The 15330-nt window shown below is 48.4% G+C and overlaps 1 protein-coding gene across 1 annotated transcript; it reads left to right on the top strand.

The window, feature by feature from the left end:
* The first annotated feature begins 6216 nt into the window (after positions 1-6216).
* Positions 6217-10636, top strand: CD207 (CD207 molecule). The gene is made up of 6 exons (XM_036263576.1): positions 6217-6292; positions 6392-6508; positions 7906-8280; positions 8866-9017; positions 9951-10069; positions 10486-10636. The coding sequence occupies exons 1-6, from the start codon at positions 6217-6219 to the stop codon at positions 10634-10636; spliced, it is 990 nt and encodes a 329-aa protein (XP_036119469.1).
* The last annotated feature ends 4694 nt before the right edge of the window (positions 10637-15330 follow it).

Genomic DNA, 15330 nt, shown 5'->3' with positions numbered 1-15330 from the left:
TAGATTGCTTTGGGTAGTATGGACATTTTAATGGTGTTAATTCTTCCAATCCATGAACAGGGTATGTGCTTCCACTTTTTTATATCTTCCTCTATTTCTTTTTTCAATGACCTGTAGTTTTCTGCAAATAGGTCCTTTACTTCTTTGGTTAAGTTTATTCCTAGGTATCGTAATTTTTTGGCAGCGATGGTAAACGGGATTGTTTTTTCAGTTTCTCTTTCTGTGAGTTCATCATTGATGTACAAGAATGCCGTCGATTTCTTGACGTTAATTTTGTATCCTGCTACTTTGCCAAATTCATTTAAGTCTAATAGATTTTTGATGGAGTCTTTAGGGTTTTCTATGTACAATATCATGTCATCTGCAAATAATGTTTCACTTCCTCCTTTCCAATTTGGATCCCTTTTATTTTTTCTTCATGTCTGATTGCTGTGGCTAAGACTTCCAGTACAATGTTAAATAAGAGTGGCAAAAGTGGACATCCCTGTCTTGTTCCTGTTCTTAATGGAAATGTTTTTAGTTTCTGTCCATTGAGTATGATGTTGGCTGTAGGTCTTTCATATATGGCCTTTATTATGTCGAGATATGATCCCTCTATTCCTACATTGCTGAGCGTTTTTATCAGAAATGGATGCTGGATTTTGTCGAATGCCTTTTCAGCATCTATTGATATGATCATGTGGTTTTTATTCTTCATTTTGTTTATGTGGTGTATCACGTTTATTGATTTGCGAATATTGTACCAGCCTTGCATCCCTGGAATGAATCCCACTTGGTCATGGTGAATGATTTTTTTGATGTATTTCTGGATCCGATTTGCTAATATTTTGTTCAGGATTTTGGCGTCTATGTTCATCAGGGATATTGGCCTGTAGTTTTCTTTCTTTGTAGTGTCTTTTTCTGGTTTTGGAATTAGAATTATGCTGGCTTCATAGAACGTGTTTGGAAGTCTTCCTTCTTCTTGAATTTTTTGAAAGAGTTTGTGGAGAATGGGTGTTAGTTCTTTTTTGAATGTTCGGTAAAACTCCCCTGTGAAGCCATCTGGGCCTGGGCTTTTGTTTGCTGGGAGAGTCTTGATTACCTCTTCAATTTCCTTATTTGTTATTGGTCTGTTCAAGTTTTCTATCTCTTCCGGGGATAGTTTTGGGAGACTGTGTGTTTCGAGAAATTTGTCCATTTCGCTCAGATTGTCGAATTTGTTGCCATATAGTTGTTCGTAGTAGTTGTTAACGATCTTTTGTATTTCCGTGGTGTTGGTTGTTACTTCTCCTCTTTCATTTCTGATTTTGTGTATTTGGGTTCTCTCTCTTTGTTTCTTGGTGAGTCTAGCTAAGGGTCCATCAATCTTGTTTATCTTTTCGAAAAACCAGCTCTTTGTTTCATTGATCCTTTGAATTGTTTTTTTGGTCTCTATGTCATTTATTTCTGCTCTGATCTTTACTATTTCCTTCCTTCTACTTGCTCTGGGGTTTTCTTTTTGTTTGCTTTCTAATTCTTTAAGTTGTGAGGTTAGACAGACAATTAGAAATTTTTCTTGTTTTTTGAGGTAGGCCTGTAGTGCTATGAACTTCCCTCTCAGAACTGCTTTCGTTGCATCCCATAGATTTTGTGTTGTGTGTTCATTTTCATTGGTTTCCAGGAAGTTTTTAATTTCTTCCTTGATCTCCTTGGTGACCCATTCATTGTTTAATAACATGCTATTTAGCCTCCATGTGTTGAAATGTCTTTGCATGTTCTTGTTGCAATTGATTTCTAGTTTCATGCCATTGTGATCTGAGAAGATGCTTGATATGATTTCAATCTTCTTGAACTTGTAGAGATTTAGTTTGTGTCCTATCATGTGGTCTATCTTTGAGAATGTCCCATGTGCACTTGAGAAGAATGTGTATTCTGTAGTTTTGGGGTGTAATTCTCTGTAGATATCTATTAAATCCATTTGGTCTAGTGCTTCATTTAGAGTCTCTGTTTCCCTGCTAATTTTTTTCCTAGAGGATCTATCCAGTGCTGTCAATGGGGTGTTGAAGTTCCCTGCTATGATTGTATTGTTGTCGATTTCTCCTTGGAAGTCCTCCAGAAGATTTTAATATATTTTGGTGCTCCTATATTGGGTGCATATATGTTTATCAAGGTTATATCTTCCTGTTGGATAGATCCTTTCAATATTATATAGTGGCCTTCTTTGTCTCTAGTTATGGTCTTCATTTTGAAATCTATTTTATCAGATATGAGAATTGCTACCCCAGCTTTTTTTTGCTTTCCATTTGCTTGAAAAATTTTTTTCCATCCCTTCACTTTCAACCTATGTGAGTCTTTTGTTGAGAGGTGGGTCTCTTGTAAACAACATATAGATGAGTCATGCTTTCTTATCCAATCAGCTACTCTGTGTCTTTTTATGGGAGCATTCAATCCATTTATGTTTAAGGTGATTATTGATATGTACTTATTTATTGCCATTTTTGTTTAGTGTGGTTCTATTTTTCTTCCCATTTCTACTGCTAATTACAGCAGTCCTTTTAACATTTCTTGCAGTGCTGGTTTGGTGCTAATGTATTCCCTTAGCCTTTTTTTTGTCTGGGAAGCTCTTTATTTGATCTTCTATTTTGAATGATAGCCTTGCGTAGAGTAGTCTTGGATTCAGATTCTTGTTTTTCATGACTTTGATTACTTCATGCCATTCTCTCTGGCCTGTAGTGTTTCTTGTGAGAAGTCAGTTGAGAGCCTTATGGGGTTCCCTTTGTAGGTAACCTGTTGCTTATCTCTTGCTGCTTTTAGGATTCTCTCTTTGTCTTTAATTTGTGGCATTTTAATTACTATGTGTCTTGGTGTGGGCCTGTTTGGGTTCTTCTTACTTGGGACTCTCTGTGCTTCTTGAACTTGAATGCCTTCTTCCTTCACCAAATTAGGGAAGTTTTCTCTCACTATTTTTTTGAATATATTCTCTATCCCTTGCTCATTTTCTTCTTCTTCGGGGACTCCTATGATGCGAATATTATTACGTTTCCAGTTGTCCCATAGTTCTCTTAAGCTGTCTTCCTGTTTTTTTAATAGTTTTTTCCTTTTGTTTTTCTGATTGGTTGATTTTTTCTACCCTGTCTTCTAATTCACTGATCCGGTCCTCAGCTTCCTCTACTCTGCTTTTTAAACCTTCCAATGTGTTTTTCATTTCTGATATGTCATTTTTTTTTTTTAATCCTCACCCGAGGATATTTTTCCATTTTTTGTACAGATAGAGTGGGAGGGAGAGAGAGGAAGAGAGAGAGAGTGAGAGAAACATCGACGTGAAGGGACACATCGAGTGGCTGCCATCCGCACGACCAACCAGGGCCGGGGACAAACTGCAACCGAAGTACGTGCCCTGAGCGGGAACCGAACCCGGGTCTCTCCGGACCGCAGGCGGACGCTCTAACCGCTGAGCCAAACCGGCCAGGGCTGATATGTCATTTTTTATCTCTTCTTGTTGGTTTTTAATTTCCAATTGGCTTATTTTCAGTGTCTCTATGTCCTTACTCATGCTGTTCAGCTTCCTCAAGATCATGGCTCTGAATTCTAGCTCTGTTAACATGCCTAATTGCTCCACATTGATCTCATCTTCGGTGGAGGTCTCTTGCTCTTTCATTTGGCTTCTGTTTCTGTGTTTCACCATTTTGGCTATCACTGTGGGCTTTGGAGCCTGTCAAGTTCTCCCTGTGGGTGTTGGTGCTCTGCTGTTTGTCGCTCCCTCTCCTGTGTTTAGATGAGGGAGGGAGGACCCACGTTGAACACCACTGTCAAGTCTTACTTTCCTGGTTAAAGTTGCCAGCCCAGGAAAGGTACTGTTTTCCTCTAGCTTTTTGCCTGGAGGCTAGCAGTCCAGGTTACTTGATGAGTTTTGGGTTGTCAGTTGATTGAAAAACTCCCTCTGGTGCTTAGCCAAGGGGCTTTCATGAGGGTGGGGCAGATGCTGGTTGTTAGTGAGCCTCAATTAGCACTTCAGTGGCCCACAGGGTGGGGTTGGATCTCTGAGGGAGGGGCCACTGCGTCTCCCCAGAACCCTGGGAAGGAGCAATGTGGCCACCGTCCTGGGTGGCAGCAACTCAGCCAAAGCTCTGAGCGCCCTCCAAACCCCGAGTGTCCCGACGCAGTTCCAGTCCAGTCCGCCCTCCCTCTGCCGGAGCCCAAGGTGAGTGGCTGTGGCTGTTTCAGCCTCTGTCCCGGCTGCGCTGTGGAGCCGCCTGGGAGTGTGACCCGAGGGCGCTGCTCCCAGCTAAGGCCGCTGCCGAGCTGCCGACCGTGGGCTCCCAGCCCCCGTCTGCGCCTTCGCAAGCCTACCGGGATGGAGTCAGTGTCCCTCGTTGTATGGTCCTCCAAGGTGCTTTTCTGTTGGTTTTTCCCGTTGATTTGTCTGTGTTATAGTTGTAATTTCAGTTTGGTTCTGGGAGACGGTCTGTGTAGCTCCGTTCACTCCGCCGCCATTTTTCGGTCACTCATTTATTATTTTTTATGTACCTATCCGTTGCTAGGTGCATACCCAATGGATGGGTACATCATCCATCCACCAATTTATCCACCCATCCATTTATCCACCCACCCATTGATCATCCATCCATCATCTATCCATTTATTAGTCTTCCTTACTTCCTTCCATCCATCCATCCATCCATCCATCCATCCATCCATCCATCCAATTATCTGGACTGACTTTCTTTTCTTTTTCCTACCCTCTGTTCCTTTCCCTCTTCCCTCATCTCTTTCCTATCTTCCAATAAATATTTATTTAGAACCTGCTATGTATGAGGTTTCTTAGATTTGGCAGAGTTCTCTGAAACATGAGAAGCTGCCCAGAAGAAATCTTAGTCCCTCACTGAGCCCCAGATCAGTTTCTCTCTGTGCTGAGGAACTACTACCTATGACAGAACAGTTCCTGGTCTGATGTCGCGGAGCCTCCCCAGGCTGAGAAACCCACAAGTGTAGGAAGTAGGGAGGAGAACTCGAGTCTTACATTTACATTTTGCATCTCCAAGCCCCATTTTATGAAGGAATACGGTATCACCTAAGATGTCTTAATAACAGAAACTAGAATATTTAATTGCAGGGGTTTCTTTACTGGTGTCCCTGTTTCCAGGCTGCTTCTCACCATGACCAGAGTGATCTTTTTACAACACCCCCATCCTTGTCTCTCTCCTACCTGAAGTCCTTCTTTGGCTCCATATCACCCATAAGCCAGAGTTCAAGCCTCTTAACACAATCCAGAAGGACCTGTGTGATCTGAGCTGAGGTGCCTCTTTAGCCTCTTGCCCTCCCCGCTCTGTCATATGCTTCACACCCCGACACCATCAAACCACGTACAGTTTGCCAGGCACTCCATGCTGTCTTATGCCCCTATACTTTTAAATATGCCAATCCCGCCCTGGCCTGTTTGGCTCAGCGGTTTGAGTGTTTTCCCATGGACCAAAGAGTCGTGGGTTCATTCCAGTCAAGGGCATGTACCTTGGTTGAGGTTCAGTCCCTGGTCCTTGTTGGGGTCATGTGGGAGGCAACCAGTCGATGTGTGTCTCTCACATCGAAGTTTCTCTTTCTCTCTCTCTCTCCCCCCCTCCCACTCTATCTGATAATAAATGGGAAAAAATATCCTTGGGTGAGGATTAAAATAATAATAATAATAATAATAATAATAATAATAATAACAACAATAAATATGGCAATCCCTCTACCTGAAATTTTTTACCATTACTCCATTCTCTGTAGTTCCTTTTAATTATGCATATTCTTCTATTGTTATAATCATCACCTTGTATTGTAATTTATTTGCTCAGATCTGTCTTTCCTTCCAGACTGTGAGGTGCTTGAATGTAAAGACTTGGAGTGATTCACCTTTGTGGCCCAGTATGTTGTGCCTGGTACTTAGAAGGCAGTCAGTATGTATCTGTGGGATGAATGGACGGGTGGATGGATGATGGATGAAGGGATTGAGGAAGTAGGATAGCCTTGGGACAAGGTGGTTAAAGTGTCCATGCAACAGATCTCCCAACGGAAGAGAAAAATGGCCTCTTTCTGGAAGCCCAGACCTTGGAGGAAAGCCCAGAGCCGTGACATAGGCCAGGCAAGGTATCTGAGCTAGGAATAGGGAACTTTGGGGTTACATGAACCTTTGTGGGACTCACTTCCCCTTTCCTCTAGATAAAGTTCCTGGGGAAGACCGCCAGCCAAGCACCTGGGCTGCAGCGGTGAGCGTGCAGGATGAAGACTGCAGAGAGCGAGGTCCCCGATGCTCACTTCACTGTGGATAAACAGAACATCTCCCTCTGGCCCCGAGGCAAGCGCCGGTCCCTGCTCGGAGCCTGCTCAATGCTCTGTGCCCAAACCCGTGTTTTCTGGTCCTTCAACAAATGTTCTCTTCTTCTTCTTCCAACAGAACCTCCTCCCACGATGGGATCACCTCTCATTCTGAGGAAGCCTCGCGTGGTCCAGGCTGCAGTCGTCATCCTGACGCTGGTCCTGCTGGCCTCTGTCCTGCTGCAGGCCATTCTCTGTGAGTCCTCTGGCTTAATCACATGGGCCTGCTCCTTCTCCAGGGCCAGTCACCTCCGCAGCACCCAGCCCTCTCTTTCCTGCTCTCCAGTGGCCTCTCCTGCCTGTGGCTTCTCCACTCGCCTCATTTCATTTGCCTCTTTCCATGTGCAGTCACAGGGACCTGTCTCCAGGAAAACCAGCTGCCGCTCGTTCCTTCCCAATTCCGGGGTGATTTTTCCGAAAGGGATCAGCACTTGCATGTTTGTGCTCAAGATACACACTTTTGTTCCCAGGAAATGTTCCCCTATTTCTTTATCCCATGTCATTTTTCTCCTCCCTCCCTGAACTCTGTGTCCCTTCGATCCAGAGCCTGTGGGAAGCCCCCAACCGTGAGAGAGGTGTTTCTGACGTACAAGGAACAACTGTAGCTTCGGCTTCAGCTGGCTCGCTGGAGAACCTGGTCAACAAGCCAACACGTCTCCAGGGTTCCTCCCCTCCCCAGGACTCCTTGGTGTTCTCATCATTTTTTTGTTCCCACGAAGATCATGTCCAGGGAGCCTTCCTACCTCTTCACTGGATGTGCGACTTACCTTTCTTCTGCTCCCAGCATTGCTGTGGCCCAGGGCCCCTGCTGCTGGCGGAGCCTCCTCCGTCCACCAGCTCCACAGAAAGCAGGGAGAGGGAGCGCTTCTCCCTTCATGGCCTCGGGACGTATTTGATCTCAGACTTGCAACCTCTGGTCAGGGTCTCCTGTGCTTGGAGCCCTCTGGGTTTAATTTGGTCTCTCTGGCACCAAACCTGTGGCCCGATCAGAGTGTGATAGTGGGAGGGATAAGGGAAGGGGAGAAATGGTTGCTCAATTCTCCCTTTCATGTTCTTTGGAGAAGTCACTTCCAGATTAGAAGTCTGCAAGGCCAGCTCTTCCCGTGGTCACGAAGGGCCCGTGGACAGATGTGGGACAGCTGGCCCTGCCCTTGCGGATGGCCACTGCAGGAATCTCTGAAAAGAGGGGGCTGGGAACCAAGTGATAGGGCCCAGAGGGATGTGAGGAGTGTGCCAAAGGGGCAGTCAAGGGCATTTCTTTACCAAATGTGCCCTGACCACTCAAAAAAAATTTAGGACTGGGTTCTAATCCCTGTTTCTGTTTGCCTGTGAGGTCTTCTAACAGAGAACCTGTTTATCAATCTTTGCGTTACTGCATCTACCAGAGTTCCTGGCACATGCTAGTTGCCATCACTTGTTTGTTGAGGAAATAGATTATGAACATAGGATAGGCAACAGCTCCTTGGGTCGGGTCCTTGGGAAACTTGTGTCTGTTCCTTTCCTCCCCTTCCCTCCTTTTTATCACTCTGATACCACCGCCACTCCCATCCTGAGGGATCCCCTTGACTGACCTCTTGACTTTCTCAAATCCAGATCCCTGGTTTATGGGCACACTATCTGATGTAAAGACCAATGCCCAGATGCTGAAAGGTCGTGTGGACAACATCAGCACCCTGAGCTCTGAAATTAAGAGGAACAGAGGTGGTGTGGAGGCAGCTGGCATCCAGGTCCAAGCGTTGAACACCAGCCTGAATCGTGTGCGTTCTCAGATGCGGAGGCTGGAATTTGGTGTGAAGCAAGCTGATGCGCAGATCCAGACATTAACAAGAAGTTGGGAGGAAGTAGATAATTTAAATGCCCACATCCCAGAGTTAAAAAGAGATTTGGACAAAGCCAGTGCTTTAAATGCAAAGATCCAGGGACTCCAGAGCAATTTGGAGAGTATCGGCAAGGCGCTCAAAAAGCAAAGTAAGTGACTCAGAAAAGAATACTGCAAGCTGGTCAGTGGCCGGTGAGACCTTGCTGGTCCCAGGCCTGAGGCCGTTGGGTGGTGTGTGTGGAGGGAAGTGGGAGAGGAGAGGGGCAGGCACGGCTGGGAAGCTCAGAGGGGCTTGGCATTGGGGGTGGGAAGACCTAGGGGTTTTTCTAAAAAAAAAAGGACCAGGAACCAGCTTGGGCTCCCACACAAAGGCACAGAATATGACAGCATTAGGAAGCCTCTGTCCTGGCCCAAACCTACCATTTCCCATTACCTTTCTTACCTAGAGCCCAGGGTCCCAGCCACTTGTGATGGCCAGTGGAAAACTGCTTCTCTCTCATGACCATATTCTTGATCTGTCCTCGTTCACTTTCCCCTCTCTGAGCCCAGGGACTCTACTAATCTCAGTCAGACTTTCAGGATCTGAGTGTCCCCAAACTCCTACACAAACACCCAAGGACCCCAGAGCCCAGCCCGTTCACTGCTATCTCTGGGCTCCCACTCAAGTGCCCGCACCTGGTCAGCACCAGAGGAAGCAGGAACACCAGTGTTCACCTTCCACCCTTCTTCACCAGATGACATTCTGCAGACAGTTTCTCAAGGCTGGAAGTACTTCAGCGGGAACTTCTATTACTTTTCTCGTGTGCCAAAGACCTGGTACAGTGCTCAGCAGTTCTGCAGGTCCAGGAATTCGCACCTGACCTCGGTGACCTCAGTGAGTGAACAGGTGAGTGTTGTTCTGGGAAGGAGGTGTATTAGTAGCTGTATTAGGCAGGATGGGCGAGATTATGCTGCAGTGATAAAAATCCCCAAGTAGCAGTGACCTTGAAGGATTACTTCTCACCTATACTATGTGTCCAACAAGTGCTGACAAGGGGTTTTGCTCATTGTAATTACTCAAGGATCCAGGCCAAAGAAGACTTCAGGAAAAGGGAACATGACATATAGTGTTGGTTTTGGCTGGAATGAACAGACATCTCTACTTCTATTTTTTTTGCAAAGTGTATGATGTAATACTCCTAGATTCAAACAGGGCGGGGTGGTACCATCTTTCTGGGTGCCCAGAAAACAGAATTACTTGTAAATAGCATTAACGACACTACAGAACCCAAGAAGTCTCCTGCCTGATGAGGCAGAACATTGAACAAGCCCGTCCATCGGGGAGGTAGTAGTGCAAGTAAGAGTGTGGGCTCTAGGGTCAGCGTCTAGAGTCCCAGCCCTGCCTCTAACTAGTCCCAGATGAAACACAAGTAATGATAGTACTTGCCTCAGAAACAAAACAACACAAAAAACAATTAAGTGCATATAAATGTATAGTGCCTTGTATGTATTAAATGCTCGCTAAATTTAGATATTATTATTTGGGACATTCTCCTGGGGTCCCTGCTCTGGGGTTCAGCTGGTTCTATTTTGTGCTCCAGCACCTGCTTCTCAAGGGGGCAGAAAAGCCTGAGTCCCGAGTCTGTTAGTTGCAAATCGGAATTTGGAAGATGGACTCTGGGCTCTGAGCAGCGACAGGAAGGGGCTTGAGAAAGATTCGTGTGCATGGAGTGTCTGTGGGTTCAGAGGCTGTCACCAGGGACAGGTGAAGAACACCCAGAGCGACAGATGCTAACTCTGAGTGACGGCAGCGTCTCCGCTCATTCTGTCTTCCCTACAGGAGTTTCTGTACAGGATGGCAGGTGGACTTACCCACTGGATCGGCCTGACCAAAGCAGGGAGTGAGGGCCACTGGTACTGGGTGGACGACACTCCATTCGACAAGGTCCAGAGTATGAGGTAAGGCCCCCAGAGCCCTCCTTCCCAGCCTGACTTTTTGGGTCAGGGGTGATATCTCCTCCTGACTACAGGTTGGCGATTCTTCCGTGTCCACAAACTGGCTGTGGGATCGGGGACGAATCCATGGCCTCTGTACCTCCTGGGGTTTGGCAGCGTGGCCGTCCGGCCAGCTCTGGCTGCCGTTTGCTCTTCCTCTGGGGGTCGTACTGCGAGTTTGTGTGGAGCCTTCAGGGAGGCGGGTGGGTTTGGTCCTAATTTGGGGGTGACTGCAGGCTTAGAGGCTGACAGCTCACTGATTCTCTCTCTCAGGCTAGGGTGCAAACGCTTGTGACGTTATCACCTGGGACTAAAGCTGAGATTGAAGGTATTCATTTCACCACTGGAAATATGTTTTATTTGTTTTTTCCCTTTGGTAGGTTCTGGATTCCAGGTGAGCCCAACAATGCTAGGAACAATGAACACTGTGTCAATATAAAGGCGTCCTCGCTTCAGTCATGGAATGATGCCTCCTGTGACAACACCTTCCTTTTCATCTGTAAACGTCCCTACATTCCGTCAGAACCTTGACAGGACCGGCCCCCAAGCAGGCACTTCGAGCGCCAGTGCCGGTCCAACTGCAGGAAGGGCCGCTTCGTCCTCTTCGCTCAGGGTGACTTTGCACCTTAATTTTCCTTGCTTCAAAATGGTCCCAGGGCATCTGGGGTCCATCTGCCTCGGCTGGAAGTTCTGCGACCCCATAGAGGGAGCTGGAATGGAAAGAAAGCTCTTGGGTTAAATAGGAGGGGGTGGTGGAGGGGAATTAGACATTCAAACGGCCTCGTTAGGTACATCAGGACCCATAATTTGGGTCAACACCCTGGGGGTTTTGCCAAGATCGAGGTGCTGCTGCTATTGGGGTGTCACTTGGCTTCTTGGCTGAGTGGGATAACGAATATGTGCAGACCTAAATGTCTGTGAAAAGAACATCATGCCTGCAGTGAGGTGACAGGGCTCGAGGGAGGTAAGGCCAGAGGCGGCAGAGCCGCTGGAAGGCTGAGGGCTTCCGAAAAACCTTCGTTTTATCACCTGAAACTTGCCTCAGACACCCAAGCAGTTCCCCTGATACTGTTACCCAGCGCTTTTCCAGTTGACCCCCCAGATTCCCAGCTGCCTGCTGAGACGGCTGTGTTCTCTGGGAAGAACCCTGCTCTTGGTGATCCTGTGCCTGCCCCATCCTCCTCCTCATCCACATCCTCTGTGGTCTGAACCCTTCTTCCCAGGGACAGGCTCAACTGTCAGACCAGAGGCTGACGCAGAAACAGGTGTCCGTTGGAGCTGGATCAGCACCCACTGGTCCCTCCCCTCCCCCTTGCTCGGTAAACTCTGAGGCCCAACCCCTCTGCCTCCAGAGGGCACCTCCTCCCTCCCTGCCCCTGCAGAGGGAGTGGCCCTCAGCACCTGGAGCGTCACCTCCAAGCTTCATGGGAATAAAATGCTGCCTGGGTGAAGGCCCCCTCTGTGTGCTCGTTTTATTCCTGGGGGTACAGGTGAATGTGCAGGAGAGGCCATCTGCTTTGCTAGATGGGAAGTTTGGGGCATCCTCATAACCAGCCGAGGGTTCAAAACGAACCAGGGGTAAGGAAATTCCAGCTCCGGAAAAGCCACAGAAGACGAGCGGTGCTTACCCCTGGCTTCGTCACGGCTTTCTTGGCGGTCCCTGCTCTCGGGTTCACTGCTTTACTCCCAAGGGGGAGACTCCTCAGGTTTCTCAGAGTCGCTGTTCACAGGAACCGGTCCAAGTCCCAGGCCTGTCCCAGCACTGGACAGGAGGGAGCAGAGTGGAAGCAGGAAGGGGCGCAGTGTGTGCTCAGGGCTGGGCCACTCCGCTGAGCCACTCAGGGGCTTAGGGCCCAACAGAGGGGACATCTTTCTTCAATGGAATGGGCTGTCTTCCAGCTTGTGGACTTCTCGTTGTGGCCTCAGATGGTGGGAGGGGCAAGCAAGTATCAGGATGCTAATCCCCTTCAGGAGAATACCACCCTCATCACCTCCCAGAGGCCCCACTCCCTAATACTGTCAGACTGAGGGTTAGGACTTCAGCATATGCATTTGGAGGCAGATCCCAGTGTTCAGATCACAGCAGTCCCCGTGCGCAGCCCTCACCCAGGGAGGAGGATGTATCTATAGACACTACTTGGAATTTTTCTGTATGAGAGATTTATCTATTTATTTATTTAAACATTTATTTGTTTTGACATATTTTCATCATTTAAAAACAAAAACAGAAAAACATCCCTTTACTTGCTGAGCGTACAAGATACTCCAGGCTCATTTTGTAGATTTCCTGCTCCCATCCTAGAATCAGACATTTCTCCAGAAGGCCCTGGGTTTTTTGTTTGTTTGTTTGTTTTTTAATGGTATTAGAAACCAAAATGTGGGTGCCTCTGCTACTGGGTGTTGCTGCTCCTTCTTGGCTGAGAGATCTAGGTAACACAGGTGTGCGTATCTAATTGTATTTTGCAAAGATCATTACGCCTGGAGTGTGGTGACAGGGCTTGAGGGAGGCAAGACGAGAGGCAGGAGAGCGGCTGGAAGACTGAGTCAGAGCAGGAGAGATGGTGGCCTGCACAGGGCCTGTGACGTGAGACAGTGCTGTTGTTGGACTCGGCATGGGTTTGCAAAGTTGGGGCATTTTGTGCAGCTGGATACAGGTGCTAACATCAGGCCACGAAGCTGCTTATCTCCAGCCCTGCCTTTGGTTTGGCCTTAGTACCAGGCAGGCTCGCCAGCGGTGGTCTTGGTGTCTGCAAGCCTACCCCCTCATGGCTCTGCACCTTCAGAGCACAGAGTGTCCCTTTTCCAATAGTTGCAACAAAAACCCAGCATTGGGTCACATGCTCGTCCCTGAAGTAATAAAGGAGGTCGGGGAGATGGTTATGTTGATGGAGCGACGAGCTCATTCCTGGGGCTGGGAGTTGGGTATGGTTCACCCTCGCCCCTGCCAGACAGACTGAGCATGCGAGGAGGTGGTTCTCAAGACAAATCCCAGGAGAGACGCCCGCAGAAGGGGGGCTGTCAGCTCTCAGCTGCTCAGGACTCCAGCCTGCCGGCTGTGGGTCTCTCCTTCCCACCAAAACTGCTGGATCTAGCCATGCTCTGCAAGACAGCTGACCCCCCTGTGTCTTTAGGGATTGATATGGGTGACTGAAGAACTTCTGGGGTCTGTATCTCTAGGAGCATGGCCCCGTACCCTTTACTTAGCAGGCAAAGGAAAAACCAATGTGTAAGAGGACCCGGCCGATGAGTGGTTCTGATATTAATGTATACAATGTCCATTTGATTTTTTACCACAGAACAGAGAGACCGCTTGGCAAGGATGCAGCAGCCTCCTAGCATTTCTTTTCTGCTGGCAGCAGGTGTTCTTGGGGGAGGAGTAAGTGCTGGGAGCAGGGAGTTGGGGGAATGGGGGCAGGAGGCAAGAGGACCTGCTGATCACGCCTCTGAGGCCATCGGGTCGGGGGACTGTGCCCTCTCCCGGCTTACACTCTTCCCTTCCACTGGGCAACCGCTCCCAAAGGGCCTGCTTTGAGCTCCCTCGGCTTCTCAGGTCCTAGGAGGAAGCAGCTCTGTGGGCCTGGCCTGGGGAAACAGAAACCAAAGCACACCCTTTCTTTTCTGCCACCACCCCCAGGCCTCTTATGGGCCTCTGGGGAGGTACCTCCCGAAGCTCCCCTCCCACAGGGAAAGGGACTTGGCAGGTACTCTGGGGTCTCAGGCAGAGCTGCTGACTGTTCCGGCAGTGGGCACCCTCACATTCCTCCTGCCCTTTCCTCCCAGGGCAGCTCTCATGGTCACACACACACACACTCACACACACCCTCACACACACCCTCACACACTCATTCACACACTCTCACACACACTCACTCACACCCTCACAACACCCTCACACACACTCACACACTCATTCACACACACTCACACACACCCTCACACACTCATTCACACACTCTCTCACACACACACACACTCACTCACACCCTCATAACACCCTCACACACACTCACACACTCATTCACACACACTCACACACACCCTCACACACTCATTCACACACTCTCTCACACACACACACCCTCACACACACCCTCACACACTCATTCACACACACACCCTCACACACACCCTCACACACTCATTCACACACTCACACACTCACTCACACACTCACAACACCCTCACACACCCTCACACACTCATTCACACACACACCCTCACACACTCACACACACTCACACTCACATTCACACACACTCTCACACTCACACACTCACACACACTCTCACACACTCACACACACTCTCACACTCATTCACACACACACACTCACACACACCCTCATTCACACACACACCTCTCACACACCCTCACACACTCATTCACACACTCACACACACTCACACACTCACTCACTCACACCCTCACAACACCCTCACACACACTCACACACTCATTCACACACACACCCTCACACACTCACTCACACTCACACACACTCTCACACACACACACTCTCACACACTCACTCACACACTCTCACACACTCACACACACTCTCACACTCACACACACGCACACACACAGCCATGGCCTCATGAACTGGGTGCAGGCAACCACTCTCTTCCTCACCTTGCAGGTCAGCCGTGTACCAGGCTGGTCGCTGGCTGAGCCGACAGTGGCCATCCATCCGTGACACAGGCTTCTGGATCGCTCTCCGGGCTCGGCCGCAGGAGGAGGCGCTTTCAGGATGGCTTCTCCGCCCCTGGAGAGGGCTGCCGGCTTCTCAGTCAGCGCTCAGGGACCTGTGGGGGCCGACTCCAGGATCTGGGGAAAAACCATGGGAACAGTACCTAGGAACTGAAGGTGAAAACAGGAAAAAGCAACAACACAACATGGGTAGAACAAGCCACCTGCAAGGTCGCAACTGACATCTTGTAAATGGGTTGCTGGTGAGATAGAAAGACGTGTAATTAGATTTTAAAAAAATCTTTATTGATTTTAAAGAGAGAGAAAGGGAGAAGTAGGGAGAGATAGAAACATCGATGAGAGAGAACATTGATTGACTGCCTCCTGCATGACCCCCACTGGGGATCGGGCCCACAACCTGGGCATGTGCCCTGACCGGGAATTGGACTGGCGACCTCTTGGTGCATGGGTGGACACGCAACCACTGAGCCACACGGCTGGGCTGTAATTAGATTTTTATGAGTTAAAGAAAACAT

This window comes from Molossus molossus, unplaced genomic scaffold, assembly GCF_014108415.1.
Source record: "Molossus molossus isolate mMolMol1 unplaced genomic scaffold, mMolMol1.p scaffold_m16_p_15, whole genome shotgun sequence".
In the NCBI taxonomy this organism is placed as follows: Eukaryota; Metazoa; Chordata; class Mammalia; order Chiroptera; family Molossidae; genus Molossus; species Molossus molossus.
This window is presented reverse-complemented; position numbering and strand designations above follow the sequence as displayed.

Bases quoted from the DNA above. Each gene is read 5' to 3' on its own strand.
- CD207 (XM_036263576.1), top strand. From the start codon at position 6,217: ATGAAGACTGCAGAGAGCGAGGTCCCCGATGCTCACTTCACTGTGGAT. The intron at 8,281-8,865 runs GTAAGTGACTCA...CTTCTTCACCAG, and splicing joins CAAGGCGCTCAAAAAGCAAA to ATGACATTCTGCAGACAGTT. The intron at 9,018-9,950 runs GTGAGTGTTGTT...TCTTCCCTACAG, and splicing joins TGACCTCAGTGAGTGAACAG to GAGTTTCTGTACAGGATGGC.